This window comes from Girardinichthys multiradiatus, chromosome 4, assembly GCF_021462225.1.
Source record: "Girardinichthys multiradiatus isolate DD_20200921_A chromosome 4, DD_fGirMul_XY1, whole genome shotgun sequence".
NCBI classification, from domain to species: Eukaryota; Metazoa; Chordata; class Actinopteri; order Cyprinodontiformes; family Goodeidae; genus Girardinichthys; species Girardinichthys multiradiatus.
In genome coordinates this window covers 52,368,060-52,392,808 of record NC_061797.1, presented here as the reverse complement: position 1 = coordinate 52,392,808, position 24,749 = coordinate 52,368,060, and the positions used below count along the sequence as shown (strand labels likewise).

The 24,749-nt window shown below is 41.7% G+C and overlaps 1 protein-coding gene across 1 annotated transcript in view; it reads right to left on the bottom strand.

The window, feature by feature from the left end:
- adamtsl5 (ADAMTS like 5) overlaps positions 1-24,749 on the bottom strand; it is a 94,275-nt gene that overhangs the window by 59,403 nt on the left and 10,123 nt on the right. Inside the window, exon 2 of the mRNA XM_047363161.1 lies at positions 15,082-15,157. Within this exon, the coding sequence (XP_047219117.1) occupies positions 15,082-15,157 (76 nt within the window). The remainder of the gene's footprint in view (positions 1-15,081; positions 15,158-24,749) is intronic.

The following is a 24,749-nucleotide window of genomic DNA, read 5'->3' as shown; positions in this document are numbered from 1 at the left end:
TGCCTCCTTTAGTGATAATGGTAATAAATGTAGTATTTTTGTAGCTTTGGAGGCGAGGGTGTCGGAATTGGAGGCCCGGCTCCGCGCTGTTGAAAAACCAGCAGATAGCCGAGGCCCCTTAGCCAGCATGGAGCCACCGAGGGTAGCTCCCCGTAGCTGTCCTCCAGCAGAACCCGCGCAGCTGGGGCTTCAGGCCGGCTGGGTGACGGTACGTAGAAAGCATAGTCCAACTCTGGTAATTGGCAGTTCCATAGTCAGAAACGTGGCACTAGAGACACCAGCGACCATAGTCAAATGTCTGCCAGGGGCCAGAACGGGCGACATCAAATCCTACCTGAAACTGCTGGCTAAGGATCAGCGTAAATACAGTAAGATTGTTATTCACGCTGGCGGTAATGACACCCGGTTACGTCAATCAGAGGTCACCAAAGTTAGTGTTGCTTCGGTGTGTAAGTTTGTCAAAACAATGTCGGACTCCGTAATTTTCTCTGGTCCCCTCCCTGATCGGACCAGTGACGACATGTTTAGCCGCATGCTGTCATTCAACCACTGGCTGTCTAGGTGGTGTCCAGAAAACGATGTGGGCTACATTGATAACTGGCGAACATTTTGGAGAAAACCTGGTCTGATCCGGAGAGACGGCATCCATCCCACTTTGGATGGAGCTGCTCTTCTTTCTAGTAATCTGGCCGAATTTATTAGTTCTCCAGAACTCTGACAACCCAGGGTTCAGACCAGGAAGCAGGGTCGTAGTTTAACACTCCTCTCTGCAGCTTCTTTACTGCTACCCACCCATTACCCTATTAAGACAGTGTCTCGCCCACGGCCAAAATTGAATAGATTAAAAAATAATCTAAAAGGAGGAAATCAGGAAAATCTCATAAAAATAAACACAACTCAGACCGAAAGGAAAAATAAAACAATTAAATGTGGCTTACTGAACATAAGATCTCTCTCTTCAAAGACATTGCTAGTTAGTGACCTGATTTGTGACAATCAGTTTGATTTACTTTGCCTCACAGAAACCTGGCTGCAGCAAGAGGATTATGTTACTATAAATGAGTCAACTCCTACTAATTATTTAAATTTTCACATTCCTCAAATTACTGGGCGAGGAGGAGGAGTAGCAACCATCTTTCAGTCTGATTTATTGATTAGTCCCAGACCAATCAATAGCTACAACTCTTTTGAATATTTAATCCTTAGTTTTCCTCATCCAAATTGCAAAGCACTAAAACCTCTTCTGTTTGTTGTTTTGTATCGTCCACCAGGCCCTTACTCTCAATTTTTAGATCAGTTTTCAGACCTTTTATCTGATTTAGTGTTAAATACAGATAAAGTTATTATAGTGGGGGATTTTAACATTCATGTTGACACTGAAAGTGATAGCCTAAATATAGCGTTTAATGCTATCTTAGACTCAACTGGCTTTGCTCAAAACATTAACAAACCTACCCACCTTTGTCTTCATTCTCTGGACCTTGTGCTGACATATGGCATTGAGTGTAAAGACATAACAATATTTTCTCATAACCCTGTCCTGTCTGACCATTTCTTAATAACCTTTGAGTTTAATTTAACAGAGTACTCCACACCTGAAAGAAAATGTCATTATACTATAATGATCTACTATAATTTCATTATAGTAGATCATTATCAGGCGATGCTGTAACAACCTTTAAAGAATCTGTTCCACTTTTAATTTCCTCATTATCACTGAAAAGCACAGTGGAGGGCAATAATTCTGTTTCTGCCCCTTCACAAATTGATTCTTTTGTTCATAGTGTTTCTTCATCATTGCGTGGTGCATTAGACAATGCAGCCCCCTTGAAAAAGAAGGTAATCGTTAATAGGAGGCTAGCTCCATGGTTTAATTCAGAGCTGCGTACTTTAAAGCACAATGTTAGAAAATTGGAGAGTAAATGGCGCTCTACACACCTAGAGGATTCCTACTTAATCTGGAAACATAGCCTACTGTTGTATAAAGACACTTCGCCAAGCTAGAACAGCTTATTTTTCATCATTAATAGAAGAGAACAAGAATAATCCTAGGTTTCTCTTTAGTACAGTTGCTAAACTTACACAGAGTCATAGCTCTGTTGAGCCATCCATTCCCTTAGCTCTCAGCAGTCATGACGTTATGGGATTCTTCTTAAATAAAATTGATTCTATTAAAAATAAAATCTTTGACATACTCCCGAAGATGATTACTTCATCCTCAGCAAGTGAGACAACATTGGAAATAACTGCAGAACCTGATTTGTGTTTGGACTGTTTTGATCCTGTGAAGCTTCCTGAGTTATCAGAAATATTAGCTTCATCTAAACCTTCAACTTGTATGTTAGATCCAATCCCAACCAAATTATTTAAGGAAGTGTTCCATCTGATTACCAGCCCCATTTTAGATATGATTAATCTATCTTTAGTAAATGGATATGTACCACAGGCTTTTAAGGTAGCTGTAATTAAACCTTTACTTAAGAAACCTTCGCTTGATCGAGATGATTTAATAAATTACAGACCTATATCCAATCTTCCATTCTTATCTAAAATTCTTGAGAAAATAGTTTCTAATCAAATGTGTGAACATTTATACAGCAATGACCTGTTTGAAGAGTTTCAGTCAGGTTTCAGAGCTCATCATAGCACTGAAACAGCTCTGCTGAAAGTCACTAATGATATTCTTATGGCCTCAGAAAATGGACTTGTGTCTGTTCTGGTTCTGTTAGATTTCAGTGCTGCATTTGATCCAGTCGACCATAATATTCTCTTAGAATGGCTGGAATATGCTGTAGGGATCAGGGGAATAGCGCTAGGCTGGTTTAAATCTTATCTGTCTGACAGATTCCAGTTTGTTCATGTAAATGATAAATCATCTTTAAACTCCAGGGTTAATTGTGGAGTACCACAGGGTTCAGTACTTGGGCCAATTCTCTTTACTATATATATGCTTCCAATAGGTCAAATTATCAGGCAGCATAGGATAAATGTTCACTGTTACGCTGATGATACTCAGCTTTACTTATCCATAAATCCTGATGAGCCCAACCAATTAGATAGACTACAAGCATGTCTTGAAGATATAAAAACTTGGATGACGTTAAATTTTTTGCTTCTAAATTCAGACAAGACAGAGGTTGTTGTCTTTGGACCAGAGTCTTTGAAAAAGAAACTGCTTAGTCAATCACTTAACCTGGATGGCATTAAATTGACCTCGGATAATAAAGTAAAAAACCTTGGTGTTATTTTTGACTAGGACATGTCATTTAAATCCTATATTAAACAGGTTTCTAGGATTTCCTTCTTTCACCTCCAGAACATTGTCAAAATTAGAAATATCCTGTCCAGGAGTGACGCTGAAAAACTAGTCCATGCATTTGTTACTTCAAGACTGGACTATTGTAATTCTTTACTATCAGGATGTCCACAAAATGCAGTTAAAAGCCTTCAGCTGATTCAAAATGCTGCAGCAAGAGTTCTGATGGAAATTAAAAAGAGAGATCATATTTCTCCTATTTTAGCTTCCCTTCATTGGCTCCCTGTTAAATCCAGAATAGAATTTAAAATTCTCCTCCTCACATATAAAGCCCTTAATGATCTAGCTCCATCATACATCAGAGATCTGATTGGTCCATATGTTCCTAACAGAGCACTTTGTTCTCAGACTGCAGGTTTACTGGTGGTTCCTAGAGTCTCTAGAAGTAGAATGGGAGGCAGATCCTTTAGTTATCAGGCTCCTCTCCTGTGGAACCAGCTCCCAGTTTTAGTCCGTGAGGCAGACCCCCTGTCTACTTTTAAGGCTAGGCTTAAAACTTTCCTTTTTGATAAAGCTTATAGTTAGAGTGGCTTAGTGTATCCTGAGCTATCTTCCTTATTTTTTACCTCTGCCTTCTTCCCTCCCTGTTGGTTGGAGTAAGGGGGAATCAGGTTTAGCCTAAACCGGCTCAGTTATGGTTGAGGTGCAAACACACCCTCCATTTCTGCTACCTGTATGACCCCTTCTCTTTTCCAATGGTTATAATCAGTCTGACAGAGAGAGGTATCCCAATCCTTGTGGTTTTTAGTATAACAATGACCATCAGTGGGACCCTTTTTGGGGTTCCTTGAGACGGCATTGTTGTAAATAAGCGCAGTTTAACTAAATAATCTGAACTGAAACTATCTGTGTAGTTATGCTGCTATAGGCTTAGGCTGCTGGAGGACATAATGACCACTTTCACCCTCTTCGCTACATTCTCACACTACTCTCCAATTTTGCATTGTTTGTTGTTATTTCAGTTTTTAACTTTGTTCTCTTTTCTCTTCCTAGAAGCTACACCTGGCCTGGCTCTGTGTTTACCTGTGACACCTTTCTGGAGAGGGGCATCGTCCGAGCTTCTGCTGGCAACAACTTAATGCTCACCCTCTACCGATGATCCACATAGCCCTGTCTTTTAGTGTTTAACCCTTTCTCTCTCCTAGACATGGCTACTGACTGAGCTTCTACTGTGACTAACTCTATGTTCTCTCTTTCAGACTCTAACCTTGAAAACTGGCTCAGAGTTTATCTGTTCTTTCTTTCTAGATGAAACGACTAAAGGAGCTACATCCATTAACATTTACTTTTCCTTCCCATAGAAAGTACTCCTGGATCAGAGCTTCTTTGTTCTCTTTGTGTCTCTGCTCTGTTCTCTCAAACCTCCAGTGGGTCGTGGCAGATGGCCGCTCACACTGAGCCTGGTTCTGGTTCTGCTGGAGGTTTCTTCCTGTTAAAAGGGAGTTTTTCCTCTCCACTGTCGCTACATGCATGCTCAGTATGAGGGATTGCTGCAAAGTCAACACCAGTGACTGTCCACTGTCTCTACATGCTCATCCAGGAGGAGTGAATTCTGCAAGTCACTGACTGGATGCAATCTGCTGGGTTTTCTTAGATAGAAAAACTTTTTATCCAATTTGAATAAAAAGCTAACTCTGACTGAACTGTTCAATTGTTAGGATTAATTGGAATGTATGAACCTGACGGTTGTGAAGAACCTTGAGACGACATATGTTGTGAATAGGCGCTATATAAATAAAACTGAATTGAATTGAATTGAATGCTACCAGCTGTAGAAGCACACAACATTAAAATCACTCAGCAGCATCACTCTGCAGTGACATCCTGCATGTTTAAAGCTGTCACAATGCAAATAGTAATTGTCTGTAGCCTGTAATGACTGTGCTCAAGATGAAGAAAAAGCACTAAGCACAGATTGATGGGATGTCACTGTGTGGAAGAGAAATGGTTTCCATGAAGTTTCACATGACTCCCAACAAAGCCCTCTTTGTATCTCGCCACGAGTCTAGCAGGAAGATAAATCTATTCAAACAGTAGACGTGACTAAAAATAACAAAGCAACCCCATGAGGCTGATGGATCAGGATCAGCAGAGCAAAACAATAAAAGTGATTAGAGAAATCTTTGTGGTTCTCCTCAAACACATTCCAGAATTTGTGCCCTGGAGGAGGAGTGAAACTGGCAGCCGTCCCACCAGATTCTCATACAGGAGCTGGTGTATAACAGACACTTTTAACTCTTTGCACACTTCTTCAAGGACTACTGCAGCTCATGTTCTGTCAGAAAGAGATGAGGTCTCAGGAGTCTGGTGTGCAGGAAAACAAGACAAGATCTTGAACAAATGAGTACAAATCAAGAACTTAGCTTTAAACCAGCAGTGTGCAAACCATTCAATCAGAATCAGCTTTATTGCCAAGTTCGTACATACAAACAAGGAATTTGACTCCGGTACACTTTGCTCTTTGGTTTTGTTGTTGTATTACAGTATATACATATATACAATTTACAATGTACAATATACACATATCTAATAGAAAAGGTGCATTTGCAACATCTGTATGCTGTTGTTTTGTACTTTATTAAATGTTCATCAGAGAAACATCCTGGGGGAAGAAACTGTCTCTGTGGCGACTGGTTTTAGTGAACAGTGCTCTGTAGCGCCACCTGAAGGTAAAACTCTGAACAGTTTATGTGCAGGGTGTGTGGGGTCTGCAGAGATTTTAGCAGCCCTTTTCATGACCCTTGACCTGTATAAGTCCTGAATGGAGGGAAGGTCAGCCCTGATTATTCTCTCTGCAGTCCTGATTATTCGTTGCAGTCTGGACCTGTCCTGTTTTGTGGATGATCCAAACCACACTGAGATGGATGAAGACAGGACAGATTGAATGATGGCAGTGTAGAAGATGACCAGCAGCTCCTGTGGAAGGTTGAACTTCTTGAGTTGCCTCAGGAAGTACAGTCTCTGCTGGACCTTCTTTCGAACAGTGTCTATGTGTGAAGACCATCTCAGGTCCTCAGAGATGGTGGTTCCTAAGAACCTGAAGTGGTCCACGGCCGATACAGTGTTGTTGAGGATGGTGAGCGGGTGTATGGGGGTGGTGTTCTCCGAAGGTCCACCATCATCTCCACAGTTTTGAGTGGGTTCAGTTCCAGGTAGTTCTGACTGCACCAGTGGACCAGCCAATCCACCTGCTGTCTGTATGCAGACTCATCACCGTCCTGGACCAGTCCAATGACAGTGGTGTCTTCTGCAAACTTCAGGAGTTTCACGGACGAGTCCGATGAGGTGCAGTCATTTGTGTACAGAGAGAAGAGGAGTGGGGATAGAACACACCCCTGGGGGGCACCAGTACTTATTGATCTGGATCGGGAGAAGATGCTCCCCAGTCTCACCTGCTGCTGTTGGTCCGTCAGGAAGTTGTTGATCCACTGACAGGTGGAGGCTGGGACGTTGAGCTGGGTGAGCTTCTGGTGGAGGATGTCTGGTATGATGGTGTTGAAGGCCGAGCTGAAGTCTACAAACAGGATCCTGGCGTACGTCCCTGGGTGGTCGAGGTGTTGCAGGATGAAGTGTAGACCTAAGTTAACAGCATCATCTGCCGACCTGTTTGCTCAGTAAGCAAACTGGAGGGGGTCCAGCAGGGGGCTTGTGATGTCTTTCAGGTGCTTCAACACCAGCCGCTCAAAGGATTTCATGACCACAGACGTCAGGGCTACAGGCCTGTAGTCATTTAATCCTACGATGGTGGGTTTCTTGGGAACCGGGATGATGGTGGATCGTTTGAGGCAGGAGGGGACCTCACACGTCTCCAGTGATTTGTTGAAGATCCTTGTGAAGATCGGAGCGAGTTGATTTGCACAGGCTTTCAGGCATGATGGGGAGACGTTATCAGGTCCTCCAGCTTTCTTTGTTTTCATGCGCTGAAAGAGCCTATGCTGAAAAAGCCTATGCTGAAAGAGCCTATGCAGCCTAAAGAAGTTATGATGTGCATCCAAACCATAGGCAAGAGGTCCAGGAGAGAAACACAGACTTCCCCCTTCCCAGTGACATACTTATTTCCTCTGGGGAACCCCAAGGCACTCACAAGTCAGAAGTAATACATAATCCTTCTAAGTTCATGGTGTATCTGGGTTCTTCATCCAGTGGGACATTGGCTTAAAAGGGGAATTCCTGGAGGCAAAACCCCAAAAACCTCACTGGCTCCTTTCGAAGTAGAGGGGCAACTCCAAGTCAGCTCTTTGTTCACTATGATAAACTGGAGCAACAGCCACAAAACTGCAGATAAAGTCTGCAGAAATTATGGTGTTTTATTCCATCACATAATACCAAGACATCAAGATACATGAACTTCTCTTTTTGAGACAAACTTACCTCTGCACAAAAGGTCATTGCTTAAAGATGCCAATAAAAACACATCTGCAAAAATCAAAGATAAGAAACTTTAGTTGACCACGTCATCAGCAAAAAGAAGAGATGAAATCCACTGGTCCCTAAACCAGACACCCTCCGGCCCTTGGCTGCACCTAGAAATCCTGTCCATAAAGTTATGAACAGGACCGATGACAGCCCTGCCGGCGTCCAACATGCAACAGATTCGGCTTAGTGCAGGCAATGCGGACCAAACTCCTGCTCTGTTTGTAAAGAGAGCCCCTACTAAAGGGCCCCATCTCCGTATTCCTGGAGCGCCCCTACAGGGCACCACGAGAAACATGGTCGAATGCCTTCTCCAGGTCCACAAAACACAAGTGGAACAGTTGGTCATACTGCCATGAACCCTCGAGCAACCTGTAGAGGGTGTAGAACACACCCTCCGGTCCACCACCCCGGTCTGCCAGTCCCCAAAAGCCATGTCATGTTGAAGAGGCATGTCAGCCACGACAGCCCCACTACACCCTGAGACTTGAGGTACTCACGGTCCATCTCATCCACCCCTGAAGCTCTGCCACTATGGAGCATTTAACCACCTTAGTGACTTCAGCCTGGGTGATGAAAGAGTCCAACTCCAAGTCCCCAGTCTCTGCTTCCACCAGGAAAGGCATGATGGCAGGATTGAGCAGATCTTCGAAGTACTCCTTCCACCGCCCGTTAATATCCCCAGTCAAGGTCAGCAGCACAAACCAACCACAGTCGATGGGACACCTTCTTCAGGTTGACAGCTACGAGGGGCAGCAACGACAGTAAAGGCAGAGAACATAGTCCACTCGGACTCTATGTCTCCAACCTCCCCGGAAACCTGGTCACAGCTCTCCTGCAGGTAGGAGTTGAATACATCCCTGGCCGAGGGCTCCACCAGACGTTCCCAGCAGACCCTTACTATACGTTTGGGCCTGCCAAGTTTTTTCCGGCTCCCTTCCTCTTGTGGTTTTTAGTATAACAATAGCCACCAGTGGGCTCTAGATGGACAAAGTTTATCAGTTTATTATTTTACTTAGTACCCCTACACATAGCCCATTCTAAAATGGCCAAACTCTAAACTCAGTAGTTTAATCTAACCTCCCGAACAACCCCACACCATTCCAAACTCTTTGTGAAGAGCCTTGAGACGACATGTGTTGTGAATTGGCGCTATATAAATAAAACTTCTCTTCCAGCAGATCCAACTCACCACCAGGTGGTTATCTGTAGACAGCTCAGCCCCTTTCTTCACCAGTGTCCAAGACATGCAGCCAAAGGTCCGAAAACACAACTAGAAAGTCGATTATTATTATTATCGACCTCCTGCCTAGGTTGTCCTGGTGCCAAGTGCCCTGATGAACACTTTTATGCACCACTTGGGTTCAGATCGGAGAAGCCCCTCGAGGTGTCCCTGTAGTTTCCCATGTGGGCGTTGAAGTCCACCAGCAGAATGATGGAGTGCCCGAAAGGGGCACTTTCCAGCACCCCCGACAGGGATGCCAGGAAGGCCGGGTCAGACACCTGTCCCTGACCCGAAGACGCAGGGATGTGATCCTCTCAGCTACCGAGGGAAACCCCAACAAAAGACAGGTGGGCTGGGGGGCGACAAGCAAACCCGCCCCACCCCAGATCCCACAGAAATTTACCTTCTGAACAAGGGGATCCATAGGTCCTGATCTTCAAAGATCCCAATTAAGGGGCGCTTAATTGCTTGCGCAAAATTAAAATTGCACTTTTAATTGGAGGGGTTGTTGCGTGCCATCATCAAACATTGCTCTTGTAATAGATAACAGGTGCAAAGAGGTGCAGACCGCCCTATTTAAATGGGGAAATTGCATGTGCTACTGGCTGGTTGCTGCTGCCTCCAGCAGAACAAGAGGAAAAACAAACAGATCCTCTCTGCTGTGTTACTTGAAACATGCAGGGGTTGTGAGGCAAAGACAACATCCTGCTTCAAATTTGATCAAAATATTGGATTACAGGCTATTGCGCAGGAGGGCAGAGCTGTGTCCAGAGTGGCGCGCGCTCTGCTATCGGTACTCACACCAGGCAGCTGTGTCTAGGCTGACATCTGTGTCTCCTTTTTTTAAGAGTATATGTTTAAAGAGTTCGGAGTTTATCATAAACAGCCACAATATTTAGGCCTGAATGTAATATTAGCAACAGGCTATCTGGATGTTAGTTTTGCTAATGATGACACAAAATCATTTTTACAGTATAAAGCCTCCCCTGGTATATGTTTACATTTAAACAACGTAATCAAACTGATCCAGCTTTGATTGCTCTGCAATGACACAATGTTATTGTCAATAATGAAGTTTTCTTTTGTTTAGAGACAAGGTCATAGCATACACCGTGTTTCTCACCACATGGAATAGGATGGCTTAAAATGGTGATTTTTCTCTGGCTAAGAAGGGATTTTTAACATCCAGTTTGCAAATGAAGGATTTAATCTGGCTTATAATGTCTATAATTCTTTCCTATTAGTTATATTATCAACATCAAAGCACAGTGGGCTTTTGCATGATTTGTAGTAACAGTTACAGGCTGCGAGCTTCTCTGGCAGATGATCAGTTATGTGTGCAACTCTGCATGATCAGGTTTGTGCTTCAGCAGCAGATGATCTCAATGACAGCGATGGTTCGCTGGAATGATCCAGACGCAAGAAAAACATATTTCATCTTCTGTTTGTGATTGGCTATGAACCAGATCTTAGATAACCCTACATAGAATCCTCTATTCTCATTAGTTTTATTTTGACGATCTAAATCTGCTGACACATGTACAGAAGGTTCTCTCTCCATCATCTGTCATTCTATCTATGCCTCCTTCTGGCCACAGTTACAGCAGACATTTTTGCGACCTGCAGGTCAAATGTGCTAAATCTAGACGCTGAAACAGCACCGCAATCTGTTTCAGATTTGATAATTGAGGGTGGTAAGTGATTACATTTGCATATCACCCTCCCATAAATGTACACGTTTGGGTCATAATCATGTTTTTTGCCCATTTATGAAGGCAAACATGCTAAAAACTTTGCGCTGTTCCACTGATTTTAGACCTGCAATCGCACCTCGTTAGTAGATCAGCTTTGTGGAGGGAAACAGGTTTGTGTGTGGTTTTGTATATACAAACCTGTTGAAGATCAGGCCCTGAGAGTGTTCCTTCCACCACTCACCAGTATCCTTGATCTCAGGTCAAGGTTTCCTACTCAAGCTAAGTCCAGCCTGGGACGGGCCCTGCAACTGATCTCCAGATCCCCCAACCCCCACCCCCAAAGGCAAGCTTCTGTAAAGAATGCAAAGCGATGACAGACTAAATATTTACATGAAACCTGCACAAACATAGTTTAACACTGTTAAGCATTGTGTCTTTTCATGTTGTGGATCTGATAAGGTTTTTCAGTTAGCAAATCTTCATAAAAGCTACTAAATTACTGCTGGGCTGTTTAAACATGCTGCATAAAATTGCTCATTTCCACAAATCTATGCAGAACAAAACTCCCCCAAAGCAAATCTAAAGTTACTTTAACTGAGCACAGTTAAAAATAAAGTTACAGCGAGAAGAAAGAACCAAACTAATTGAGGCTCTGACTTTGTGACTCATTCTGAACACACACACTGAGCAGAGATCCAACATGTGCTACTTCTCCCCATAATTTCTTGGCAGGGTCTCTTAAAGGTGCCCTCATTAGTGTTACTCCCGTTCAAATTAGCGTTGATAACAGTTGGAGATGGGGGGGGGAGCTGGCTTTCTAGATTAATGAAAGCAACCCTTGACCTTAACAGTACACTCCTTCCCCCTTCCCAACTCAAAGAGAGAAAAAAGAAACTTCACATAGGAAGCGAACTAAAAAAAAAAAAATTCCCGTTTCCCTGGCGTATAAATACCAGACCCAGAAGCCCATTTCTCCCTGCCACTCTTCAAAATAGGAAATACAGGAGAACATGTATTAGAGTAAGCCAGACATCTGTTGATCTTTACAAGAAAGCAGCTACTGGCTTAAACTCGCCCATATCTACAGTCAGCAAACAATGACATCTTGGGGTCATCAAGTCTGCATTAAAACTACACTAATTGGTTGGGAGGCATGCCGTGAAAACTTGTCTGTGCTTCCATCATGAACCTAAAGGTGGGAGATTTGCTAACTGTAACTGAGGCTAAGATTTAACTTTCACCAGCAAACACTTCAGGTGCGTCTGCCATAAAACAAAGACTCCTGTTCATCGTTAAGTATAGTGGAGGTTCTGCGATGCTCTGGGCCTCTTTACCTTCTCCTTGTATACTCCAACCTCATAAAAAGTTTTCCGATAATAATGTCCTGTTGGTGAAAGGGGGTTATGCAAAGTATTAATAACTGTGGCACCAGAAATCTAATATTATTTTTAAAAATGTTTGCAAATAGCTGTGAAATCTGCTGTCTGTGCACTTTTAACTCTAATGCCAATTATTATATTTATTATCTAGGCTTATTATTTGTTTTATCTAATTTGCAAGTGAGCACAAATTCAGTTGTTATTTTGAATAAAAATATGAAAATACTACTTCATGGCTTTTGTTTTTAAATATACAGTAATATTTTTTGCAAAAGTAGACGAAAAACGCCGAATTTGAAATTAAAGCTACATAACTGTCGCAGCTTTATGATGAACGGGGATCATGATCCGTTGTCCTTCCCATTGTTTTAGCAATGGGAAGGACATAGACATGTTCAACATCCATGTGCAGAAAAACATGTTCCAACTCAACATTCAGATCAAGTAAAAACGACATGGCAGGATTGTAAAATGGAAACAAAGTGGCAGAAGGAAGGAGAGATGTCCAATATATCTTCAAAATACAAAGTTTGTCAAAGTAGGTTATGAGAAAAGGCAGAGACTGGAAGAAATGTGTGTGAGTCAGATGTCAGAGATCAGTGGAAGGAAGTGGGGTTTTCCACCTGAAAAAGAATAATTCAACCCATCAGTAAGAGTTAAACATTAAAAAACAAGATTCAGGAGCGCTAAAGAGTAGCGACTCATGAAAGGGATTTATAGCAAAGAATCACAAGTCTGCATTCAACAAGAGTGTGACGACAGCTTTAGTTTGGTTTATCTCCAGTACAACACAGAAAAACGAGGCTGAGCATCATCCTCCAACTACCCCAAACATTTAACTCATAATTAAATCAGACAAGGAGAGGAAGGCTGTGGGACATTACCTTGAAGCTGTGGCAGGTTAGAACCACAAGTTTCTACATGTAGAGTAAAATAAGAATCATTTGTTGCAACTGTTTTCCAATTTCATGTGTAAGATCTACATAAATTCACAACCTCACATGCACTTTGTTCTTTTGCAAAATGATAAGATCCTTATGACATTGCAAACAAACAGATAAACAAAGAAAGGGAAAAGAAGCATTTAATTTAAGGATCATTGTCTTATAGTGATAGACATCAATTAAAGAAAATACGTTTTTGAGTGTAACTTCAAACATTTTTGAATAATTGATGTGGATTTTATTCCTAACTGATCATGTGTAAGGCAGGTTATGAAGAAAGAAAGTTGTAGTGCCAGTTTGGTTCATTTTAAAAATGATTTGAAGCATTTTTGTTGCAGCAGTTTCATGGAAACTTTGCTCCACTGTGTCAAAGCTTTTCATAGAGGTCATTTCAAAAGAACCTGAGGTGATAAGATATTCTCAGGGTTAGTTTAGCCGGAGTTACAGGTCCTTCTCAAAATAATAGCATATTGTGATAAAGTTCATTATTTTCCATAATGTCATGATGAAAATGTAACATTCATATAATTTAGATTCATTGCACACTAACTGAAATATTTCAGGTCTTTTATTGTCTTAATACGGATGATTTTGGCATACAGCTCATGAAAACCCAAAATTCCTATCTCACAAAATTAGCATATTTCATCCGACCAATAAAAGAAAAGTGTTTTCAATACAAAAAACGTCAACCTTCAAATAATCATGTACAGTTATGCACTCAATACTTGGTCGGGAATCCTTTGGCAGAAATGACTGCTTCAATGCGGCGTGGCATGGAGGCAATCAGCCTGTGGCACTGCTGAGGTCTTATGGAGGCCCAGGATGCTTCGATAGCGGCCTTTAGCTCATCCAGAGTGTTGGGTCTTGAGTCTCTCAACGTTCTCTTCACAATATCCCACAGATTCTCTATGGGGTTCAGGTCAGGAGAGTTGGCAGGCCAATTGAGCACAGTGATACCATGGTCAGTAAACCATTTACCAGTGGTTTTGGCACTGTGAGCAGGTGCCAGGTCGTGCTGAAAAATGAAATCTTCATCTCCATAAAGCTTTTCAGCAGATGGAAGCATGAAGTGCTCCAAAATCTCCTGATAGCTAGCTGCATTGACCCTGCCCTTGATAAAACACAGTGGACCAACACCAGCAGCTGACACAGCACCCCAGACCATCACTGACTGTGGGTACTTGACACTGGACTTCTGGCATTTTGGCATTTCCTTCTCCCCAGTCTTCCTCCAGACTCTGGCACCTTGATTTCTGAATGACATGCAGAATTTGCTTTCATCCGAAAAAAGTACTTTGGACCACTGAGCAACAGTCCAGTGCTGCTTCTCTGTAGCCCAGGTCAGGCGCTTCTGCCGCTGTTTCTGGTTCAAAAGTGGCTTGACCTGGGGAATGCGGCACCTGTAGCCCATTTCCTGCACACACCTGTGCACGGTGGCTCTGGATGTTTCTACTCCAGACTCAGTCCACTGTTTCCGCAGGTCCCCCAAGGTCTGGAATTGGCCCTTCTCCACAATCTTCCTCAGGGTCTGGTCACCTCTTCTCGTTGTGCAGCGTTTTCTGCCACACTTTTTCCTTCCCACAGACTTCCCACTGAGGTGCCTTGATACAGCACTCTGGGAACAGCCTATTCGTTCAGAAATGTCTTTCTGTGTCTTACCCTCTTGCTTGAGGGTGTCAATAGTGGCCTTCTGGACAGCAGTCAGGTCGGCAGTCTTATCCATGATTGGGGTTTTGAGTGATGAACCAGGCTGGGAGTTTTAAAGGCCTCAGGAATCTTTTGCAGGTGTTTAGAGTTAACTCGTTGATTCAGATGATTAGGTTCATAGCTCGTTTAGAGACCCTTTTAATGATATGCTAATTTTGTGAGATAGGAATTTTGGGTTTTCATGAGCTGTATGCCAAAATCATCCGTATTAACACAATAAAAGACCTGAAATATTTCAGTTAGTGTGCAATGAATCTAAAATATATGAATGTTAAATTTTCATCATGACATTATGGAAAATAATTAACTTTATCACAATATGCTAATATTTTGAGAAGGACCTGTATTTTAGATTGAGGCTGTGCAGAGATTTATGTTGATGTGGGAGGGCTTGACTTACGCTCTGCGGGGAGGCGAGGGAGCCAGGGGGGGCCAGCAACAAAACAAAGGTCAGGACCCGGTTCAGAGTCAGCCTCCTGAAGACACAGAGAGAGAGAAGAAAAATACTGTCAGACTGTTGGTGAAGTCCTCCGTGTTGCTTTTAAATTAAAATAACTGTGACCAACAACACTGAAGCTGGTAGAGCAGAGGAGTTTGTTGATGGTGGACGGGAGGACAAAGCCTAGGCTGAGTTATCGCTGATTTTCACATAGAAGATGTGACACGATCAAAAACAGAAGCAGAGTTCAGGAAGTATCAATAGTTCCTGGGATTTAAACCATCCTGCTGCCCTAAACTCCATCTGCATCCTTATCACCTCTGGCCTAAGCCTGACCCTGTTAAATAGGTGGATGCAACAAAACACCAATTATATTATAATTATATCATATTCCTTCACTAATTCATCAAATTAAAGCTCAACTGGAGAATGTTCAATGCAGCAAAGTTAAAGCATAGAAAAGGAAATTCAAACTCTGCTTTTTCCAACTGTTCTGGTTCTACTATTTGGCCTTTTACTGCACCGGATTCACTAAAAAGATTTCACTAAATGGATGCCGATGCAAACACGGTCATCAAGATCTGCAGACAGGAGCAATTTGCACCTGTTTTTAATTATCATCTTTTCAGGCACAAACACAGCAGATGTGGTAAAGTCATCATAAATTGAGAGAAAACGGGACCTGATGAGGGATTATTTAAAACCTTAAGAAACAACTTCTAACTGGAGGAATTAGATGCAAGAGTGTTTCCAAATCAATCAGTGATGCTGTCGGTTGTAAAAGAAAGTGAAATAAGGATTTAACTTTAACACTTTTAACTTTTAAACATACACCAAAAAGCTTTTAACTTGAATTGATTCACTTGCAGATCAATTCACTGATGGAACTTGAAAGCTGCCAAAAACAATTTATTTCAGCAGACAGTATTTTGTCAGACAATCTACTCAATGCAAAGTGCTCTGGTCACTGAGAACTTCATGTATTTTACTGTGGCAATGATTCATGCAAATATACACTCCTCAAAAAAATAAAGGTAACACTCAAATAACATCCTAGATCTGAATGAATGAAATATTCTCATTAAATACTTTGTTCTGTACAAAGTTTAATGTGCTGACAACAAAATCACACAATAATCATCAATGGAAATCAAATTTATGAACCAATGGAGGCCTGGATTTGGAGTCACACACAAAATTAAAGTGGAAAAACACACTAGAGGCTGATCCAACTTTGATGTAATGTCCTTAAAACAAGTCAAAATGAGGCTCAGTATTGTGTGTGACCTCCACGTACCTGTATGACCTCCCTACAACACCTGGACATGCTCCTGATGAGACGGTGGATGGTCTCCTGAGGGATCTCCTCCCAGACCTGGACTAAAGCATCCTTCAACTCCTGGACAGTCTGTGGAGCAACGTGACGTTGGTGGATGGAGCGAGACATGATGTCCCAGATGTGCTCAATCGGATTCAGGTCTGGGGAACAGGCGGGCCAGTCCATAGCTTCAATGTCTTCATCTTGCAGGAACTGCTGACACACTCCAGCCACATGAGGTCTAGCATTGTCCTGCATTAGGAGGAACCCAGGACCAACCGTACCAGCATATGGTCTCACAAGGGGTCTGAGGATCTCATCTCGGTACCTAATGGCAGTCAGGCTACCTCTGGAGAGCACATGGAAAGAAATGCCACCCCACACCATTACTGACCCACTACCAAACCGGTCATGCTGAAGGATGTTGCAGGCAGCAGATCTCTCTCCACGGTGTCTCCAGACTCTGTCACGTCTGTCACATGTGCTCAGTGTGAACCTGCTTTCATCTGTGAAGACCACAGGGCGCCAGTGGCGAATTTACCAATCCTGGTGTTCTCTGGCAAATGCCAAGTGTCCTGCACGGTGTTGGGCTGTGAGCACAACCCTCATTTGTGGACGTCGGCCCCTCATACCATCCTCATGGAGTCGGTTTCTAACCGTTTGTGCAGACACATGCACATTTGTGGTCTGCTGGAGGTCATCTTGCAGGGCTCTAGCAGTGCTCCTCCTGTTCCTCCTCTTGCACAAAGACGGAGGTAGCGGTCCTGCTGCTGGGTTGTTGCCCTCCTACAGCCTCCTCCACGTCTCCTGGTGTACTGGCCTGTCTCCTGGTAGCGCCTCCAGGCTCTGGACACTACGCTGACAGACACAGCAAACCTTCTTGCCACAGCTGGCATTGATGTGCCATCCTGGATGAGCTGCACTACCTGAGCCACTTGTGTGGGTTGTAGAGTCCGTCTCATGCTACCACGAGTGTGAAAGCACCACCAACATTCAAAAGTGACCAAAACATCATCCAGAAATCATCGGTACTGAGAAGTGGTCTGTGGTCCCCACCTGCAGAACCACTCCTTTATTGAGTGTCTTGCTAATCACCAAAGATTTCCTCCTGTTGTCTTTTTCATTTGAACAACAGCTGTGAAGTTGATTGTTAATCAGTGTTGCTTCCTAAGTGGACAGTTTGATTTCACAGAAGTTTGATTTACTTGGAGTTATATTGTGTTGTGTAAGTGTCCCTTTATTTTTTGAGCAGTGTATATAAATGTGGGCAATTTTTTCACTGAATGCATGCACAATGCCTCAGTAAAAAGTGGGAAAACTGCTTCAGTGTTGAGTTACTTGGTCTATAGAGCTATTTTAGTTAACAACTCATTGCAATCAATTAGGATTCCTTGAAAACCAAACTTTTTACTAATTGCCATAATAAACTAAACTTGACTGCAGTGTTTTATAACTGGATCATATGTGATTGTCCTTGAATCTTTCTATAATTGGTTTAAATCACATATTTCTGTATATACACGGGATTTGTTTCCATTGCAAAGTGCCTTGAGATTACAGTTGTTGTGAATCGACTCTATTAATTGAACTGAACCTTCTCCTGAATGTAGTCTCAGGTTTGACCACATTTGACCCCTGTAAATAACTTTAGTGCCAGGAAGAACATGCTAGCTGTGATGCCTTTATTTGATTTTAGCAAAGAAAAAAGTCAGCAACATCAGCAAAAATTAAAACAAATTTCTAGCTTAATACACCTTTTAATCAGTATCAGCTACAGATATAAGTTTCAAAAATTATATTCCTGTCATGATCAACAAATGATGTCCTCCATCACCATGAATTAATTTTGATACAGAGACATAAAAATGTCAAACAAAGCTGTAACAATGAGAACAGTCAGTGAACAGGTTGGTAGATCTGATGTGTCGCTTTATTCATTAAATTACAAAATGTTACAAGAAGAAAGGCATCTACACTACCGCTCAAACCCTTTAGATACACTTTCTCACTTAATGGGTCTTTTTATTTTCATGATTCTCACCAAAGACAACAAACCTGTGAATGAACACAAGGAATTATATAGTAAACAGTAAAAAGTGTGAAAGTCAAAGGCATGGCTACTTTAAGGAATCTAAAACATATTTAAAGTTATTTTACAGTGTTTTGTTTGCTACATAATTCCTGTGTTCATTCACTGTTTTGATGCCTTCAGTGAAAACTCTACATTCAATGGAAATATTCCTAAACATAAAGAAAACCAGTAAATGAGGAAGAAGTTCTAAAACTTTTGACCAGTAGTGTATGACAATTAAAAAAGGCACAAATGAGGAATCAGAGCTGGCTTTACTGGTTCCTGTGAGGTAAAACCCATTCTCAGATTTTCTGATCTTATAGCTCTTTGTACCCTAAAAGGCAGCGCTGAGTATTTTAATGCACACAATTAAAACCCATGAAGTAGGTTATTCTCTTCAAATATCTAGAAGCAGAAAGAGTGGCAGAGCTCAGCTTTCAGTTATTGCCTCGTTGCTCATGGAACCAGCTCCCAGTTTTCCTGATCTTAGAACTCAAAAAGCACTTCAGTAAATTGTGGTTACTTTTAAATGTAATAGAAATTAAGTTTCACCTGACTTATTGTGGTTATTGCAGAGAAATACAGGACTTTCAGGAAAAAAGAAATTGGGAAGCACTGGTGTAGCACATGGATATTCAGTACGTCAATCATTTAGTTATTCTATTGAATAAATTAAACATAATAATTGTATAGTTAAAGTCCTGTTCTGATTAATTAAATTTGGTATTAGTAATGGTATTAGCAAATGCTGTTTCTGAGAAGCGATTCTTGGAAAGTCCCTCACTTTAACGGTTCCAGGGGCCGCTTTGGTGACAGCTGCAGTGTGTCTTGCATTTAGGGCTCTCCATTGAGACTGTGCACTGCTTTTTGTTGCTACTTAATAGGCAACTGTGCTGGAACAGATTGCATTTAAAGGTTATAGCAACCCAATCGTCTTTTTTCTTGTTGTCTCGTTTCATCCTGCGTCCAGCCTCTCTGCTATCCATCTCTCTCAGCCTCTTTGTCTCTTTTATCTCCCTGCGAGCCATAAACAGAGAGCTGACGCAAAGCTTCTGGAGTTGGCTTTTGGCTCAGCCCCAGGTCAGTAAGTTGCCCTGTCTAATTAAACGATACATATCTCTTTCACACTTGGCTGAGCAGCCTCTCCCCTCAGAGCCCTCAGCTCCCATCCTGGCCTTACATGGGGGAGGACTTATCAGGGGAACAAAGAGGGTCACACTGACTGAAAGAGGCAAACAGAACATAAATAAGGTCTTAAGAGGCCTTTTCATTTTCATACACATGGATTTGATGTTCAGTGTCTCAGCTGTAAGGCTTTTGCGTGACCTTTTGCGTGACCTTTTGATGACTTTTACAAGTTTTGAGACTTTCACAAAAGAAAGCAAAATGTTAGCAAAGAAAAATTGCTTTGAATGTATTTCATGCATGACAACAAACTTGAAATGTGCTCACACTCTGATTTGTACAAAAGTCGTCAGCGACAAATAGGTCTAAATACAGAAAAATCTGATTTTTTCTCCTCATTAAAATGCAACAAACCTGAAAACTCCCACTCGCTTTGCCCTGTAAATGTACCAACAGGCTGTTCTTTGATAGACATTTGGTTTCGATTTTAGTAAAAATCAGATGAAGAGAAAACATATGCTTTGATGCATTAATGGAGATAATCCCGGGGCCATTCATTTCTCTGTTGGATTGAAAACCCCTACCTTTACCAAGTAACCTGCAGCAGAGTTTTCCCTTTATTAGTAAAGTTTGCAACATTTAATTTAAATTATAGCAACGTTTATCCAAATGTATGTGTGAGGTGAGATCTCAAAGAAAAGAAGAAATCAGTGTGTCAGGAAATGTCTAATCGCTGCCTCTCTACTGTTTAAACTGACTATATTAAGGTGAAGGATCTGTTCCTAAATCCTCACAGTGAGAATAAACTGCCTAAAAATTAGATATTTCCAAAATTTTAAATTTTGCAAATATGCACGTAGTTGAAAAATAATTTATATTAAAAAAGTATAAAGAATTCAATATTTCTTTACTGATGAATTTGCGTGGCTATAACATCATAAAACATGAATGAAGAACTAGATCAGGGCTGTAGAGTCAATGACTCTATCTTTCTGCTTCAGCTTTAAACGCCAAACATCAGGATTTAACATTTTAAAGCTTTTCATGGATTATTTCTCTTCATGTTGTAATCTGTCAAATAAATACAGTTAGCATAAACCAAACTAACCATCAAGAGAAGGAACCTAACCTTCACAGAGATTTCAAACCACTCTGCAGCAACTCGGTCTGCCTGTAGTTCACCACAGTGAACAGTGGACTTCTTGTGATGAAAACCGTTACTCACAAAAGTCCAGTTCTGGCAGCATTCAGTTAGAACACATATCCTGTGATTTTCTCATGATGTCACACAAGGAATCAGCATGTTTGAGGTGTTGCCCTGAGATACATTTGCACTATTTAACTCAAATGTTGAGACCCAGTGTATTTAAAGGCAAAATAATCTTAGGTTATGTAAACGCCTCACTTGTCTGAGGAAATTCTCTAAAATCTTTTTGTCTCTCGTTATTCTGGCATTTTTCAAAAAATTATTGTTTTAGTAAAACTAAAACAGGAAAGATTTAGTTTAAATTTATGTTCAGAAGTCTTTTTATACAATGTAAATATCTGGCGTATTTTTAAAAGAAGGGTTGCACGGTGGCGCAGTTGGTAGCACTGTTGCCTTGCAGCAAGAAGGTCCTGGGTTTGATTCCCTGCTGGGGGTCTTTCTGCATGGAGTTTGCATGTTCCCCCCGTGCATGCGTGGGTTCTCACCGGGTACTCTGGCTTCCTCCCACAGTCCAAAGACATGCCTGTTAGGTTAATTGGTCTCTCTAAATTGCCCTTAGGAGTGTGTGTGTGTGCTTTGTTGTTTGTGTGTTGCCCTGTGATGGACTGGCGACCTGTCCAGGGTCTACCCTGCCTCTTGCCCATAGACTGCTGGAGATAGGCACCAGTTTCCCATGACCCACTATGGAATAAGTGGTAGAAAATGACTGACTGATTTTTTTTCTTTTTTAAAAGAACAGCAACCACTCTAAAACTCACTTTTCTCCACAGTTTTACAGCCTCATTGCTCAAATCCAGTCTCATACTAGCCTTAAAAGATGACAGTTTCCACCCATAACTTCAAGAAATTACACACATTGCCAGAGTTTCTATTCATGCTTTATGTTTATTTTTTAAATCACAGCAGACCTGTGTTCTGACTGCTTGGCCTCATCACTGAGGAGGCTCTTTCAAAGGTCAGCAGGGGTCAGCCTGCCTCCTCTTGCTCTCATTAAGACAATAGCAGCACATTAGTGAATATCTCCAGGGCAGGGAGAGCAAAATGTCTTCAATCAACGTGAGACTACCTGTTTAATTTGACCCGGGAGGGTCTGCTGGAAGCAAATAACATGAACATAAGGTCATCATTGACAGATTGCATGCATGCAGGGGAAGAGGAAAATCAGCAGAGAACTCATGATTGTACAGGTCCTTCTCAAAATATTAGCATATTGTGATAAAGTTCATTATTTTCCATAATGTCATGATGAAAATGTAACATTCATATATTTTAGATTCATTGCACACTAACTGAAATATTTCAGGTCTTTTATTGTCTTAATACGGATGATTTTGGCATACAACTCATGAAAACCCAAAATTCCTATCTCACAAAATTAGCATATTTCATCCGACCAATAAAAGAAAAGTGTTTTTAATACAAAAAACGTCAACCTTCAAATAATCATGTACAGTTATGCACTCAATACTTGGTCGGGAATCCTTTTGCAGAAATGACTGCTTCAATGCGGCGTGGCATGGAGGCAATCAGCCTGTGGCACTGCTGAGGTCTTATGGAGGCCCAGGATGCTTCGATAGCGGCCTTTAGCTCATCCAGAGTGTTGGGTCTTGAGTCTCTCAACGTTCTCTTCACAATATCCCACAGATTCTCTATGGGGTTCAGGTCAGGAGAGTTGGCAGGCCAATTGAGCACAGTGATACCATGGTCAGTAAACCATTTACCAGTGGTTTTGGCACTGTGAGCAGGTGCCAGGTCGTGCTGAAAAATGAAATCTTCATCTCCATAAAGCTTTTCAGCAGATGGAAGCATGAAGTGCTCCAAAATCTCCTGATAGCTAGCTGCATTGACCCTGCCCTTGATAAAACACAGTGGACCAACACCAGCAGCTGACACGGCACCCCAGACCATCACTGACTGTGGGTACTTGACACTGGACTTCTGGCATTTTGGCATTTCCTTCTCCCCAGTCTTCCTCCAGACTCTGGCACCTTGATTTCCGAATGACATGCAGAATTTGCTTTCATCCGAAAAAAGTACTTTGGACCACTGAGCAACAGTCCAGTGCTGCTTCTCTGTAGCCCAGGTCAGGCGCTTCTGCCGCTGTTTTTGGTTCAAAAGTGGCTTGACCTGGGGAATGCGGCACCTGTAGCTCATTTCCTGCACACGCCTGTGCACGGTGGCTCTGGATGTTTCTACTCCAGACTCAGTCCACTGCTTCCGCAGGTCCCCCAAGGTCTGGAATCGGCCCTTCTCCACAATCTTCCTCAGGGTCCGGTCACCTCTTCTCGTTGTGCAGCGTTTTCTGCCACACTTTTTCCTTCCCACAGACTTCCCACTGAGGTGCCTTGATACAGCACTCTGGGAACAGCCTATTCGTTCAGAAATGTCTTTCTGTGTCTTACCCTCTTGCTTGAGGGTGTCAATAGTGGCCTTCTGGACAGCAGTCAGGTCGGCAGTCTTACCCATGATTGGGGTTTTGAGTGATGAACCAGGCTGGGAGTTTTAAAGGCCTCAGGAATCTTTTGCAGGTGTTTAGAGTTAACTCGTTGATTCAGATGATTAGGTTCATAGCTCGTTTAGAGGCCCTTTTAATGATATGCTAATTTTGTGAGATAGGAATTTTGGGTTTTCATGAGCTGTATGCCAAAATCATCCGTATTAAGACAATAAAAGACCTGAAATATTTCAGTTATTGTGCAATGAATCTAAAATATATGAATGTTAAATTTTAATCATGACATTATGGAAAATAATGAACTTCATCACAATTTGCTAATATTTTGAGAAGGACCTGTAAACATATTTTTCAAAAATATGCAAAATAATTTAAGACTCAAACAGCTGTTAAATTAATATATTTGGAAAACCGAGTAATTTTTTGTAGCTGTTTGTATTTTCCATCACTGATAAATTATTTGAGTCTTGATGTGATCATTGTTTATAGGAAATTGATACACCGGTTTGTTTTTGCAGATAAAAATGAAGAACGTGTTCGTATTCAGCTCCCCTAAATAAAATCCACCTCAACCATTTGTCTACAAATCACCTAGTCAGTAAGTAGAGTCCACCTGTGTCTAAGATGGTTTCAGTATAAACAAATGCACATGAACTTTTACCCCTGAGTCAATGCTTCAGGCCCTAAACATATTGAAAACACTTTGTGTTTCTTTCTACCAGCTTTGAACATTGAAGGTTTTTGCCTGTTCTTTTCTAAAGATTTTTTTTGCAGCACTAGTGGCCTTTATTTTTTGACAGTAGATAGACAGGAAATGGAGAGAGAAGGGAAGACATGTGACAAATGTCGCCAGGCCGGGACTTGAACCCAGAACAGGAGGACTAAGGCCTCCTTAAATGGTTCGCACTGCACCTGATTTTTCCCTGTTCTTATTCACAAAGTAGTTCAGTCAACTTGGAAGGAGCGTCTGTGAACATCAGTTTGCATGTTTTGCTACAGATTCTCAATTGGATTTAGGTATGAACTTTAACTAGGCCATTCTAACATATGTTCTTTGATCTAAACTATTCTATTGTATCTTTGGCCTTGTGTTTTGGGTGGTTGTCCTGCTGGAAAGTGAACCTCCACCTTAGTATCAGAATCAGAATCAGAAAAGCTTTATTGCCAAGTAAGTTTTTGGACATACAAGGAATTTGTTTTGGCGTAGTCGGTGCAATACAGTACAAATTAAACAGTATAAACATATCTACAATATAATATTAATATATGTGCACAGTTTTAAGTGAGTGAGAGTAAATATAGAGCTGTATAATATGCTAGAGCAATACAACAGTGCAGATGATCATTGTGCAAGTAAAGCAGGAGTCCAAGCTGAGCGTTAATGTAACTCATAGAGTTACAGGTTACAGGTGTCCTGTCAGCAAAAAAAGGGGGGGATGTGGGGGAAAGGGAG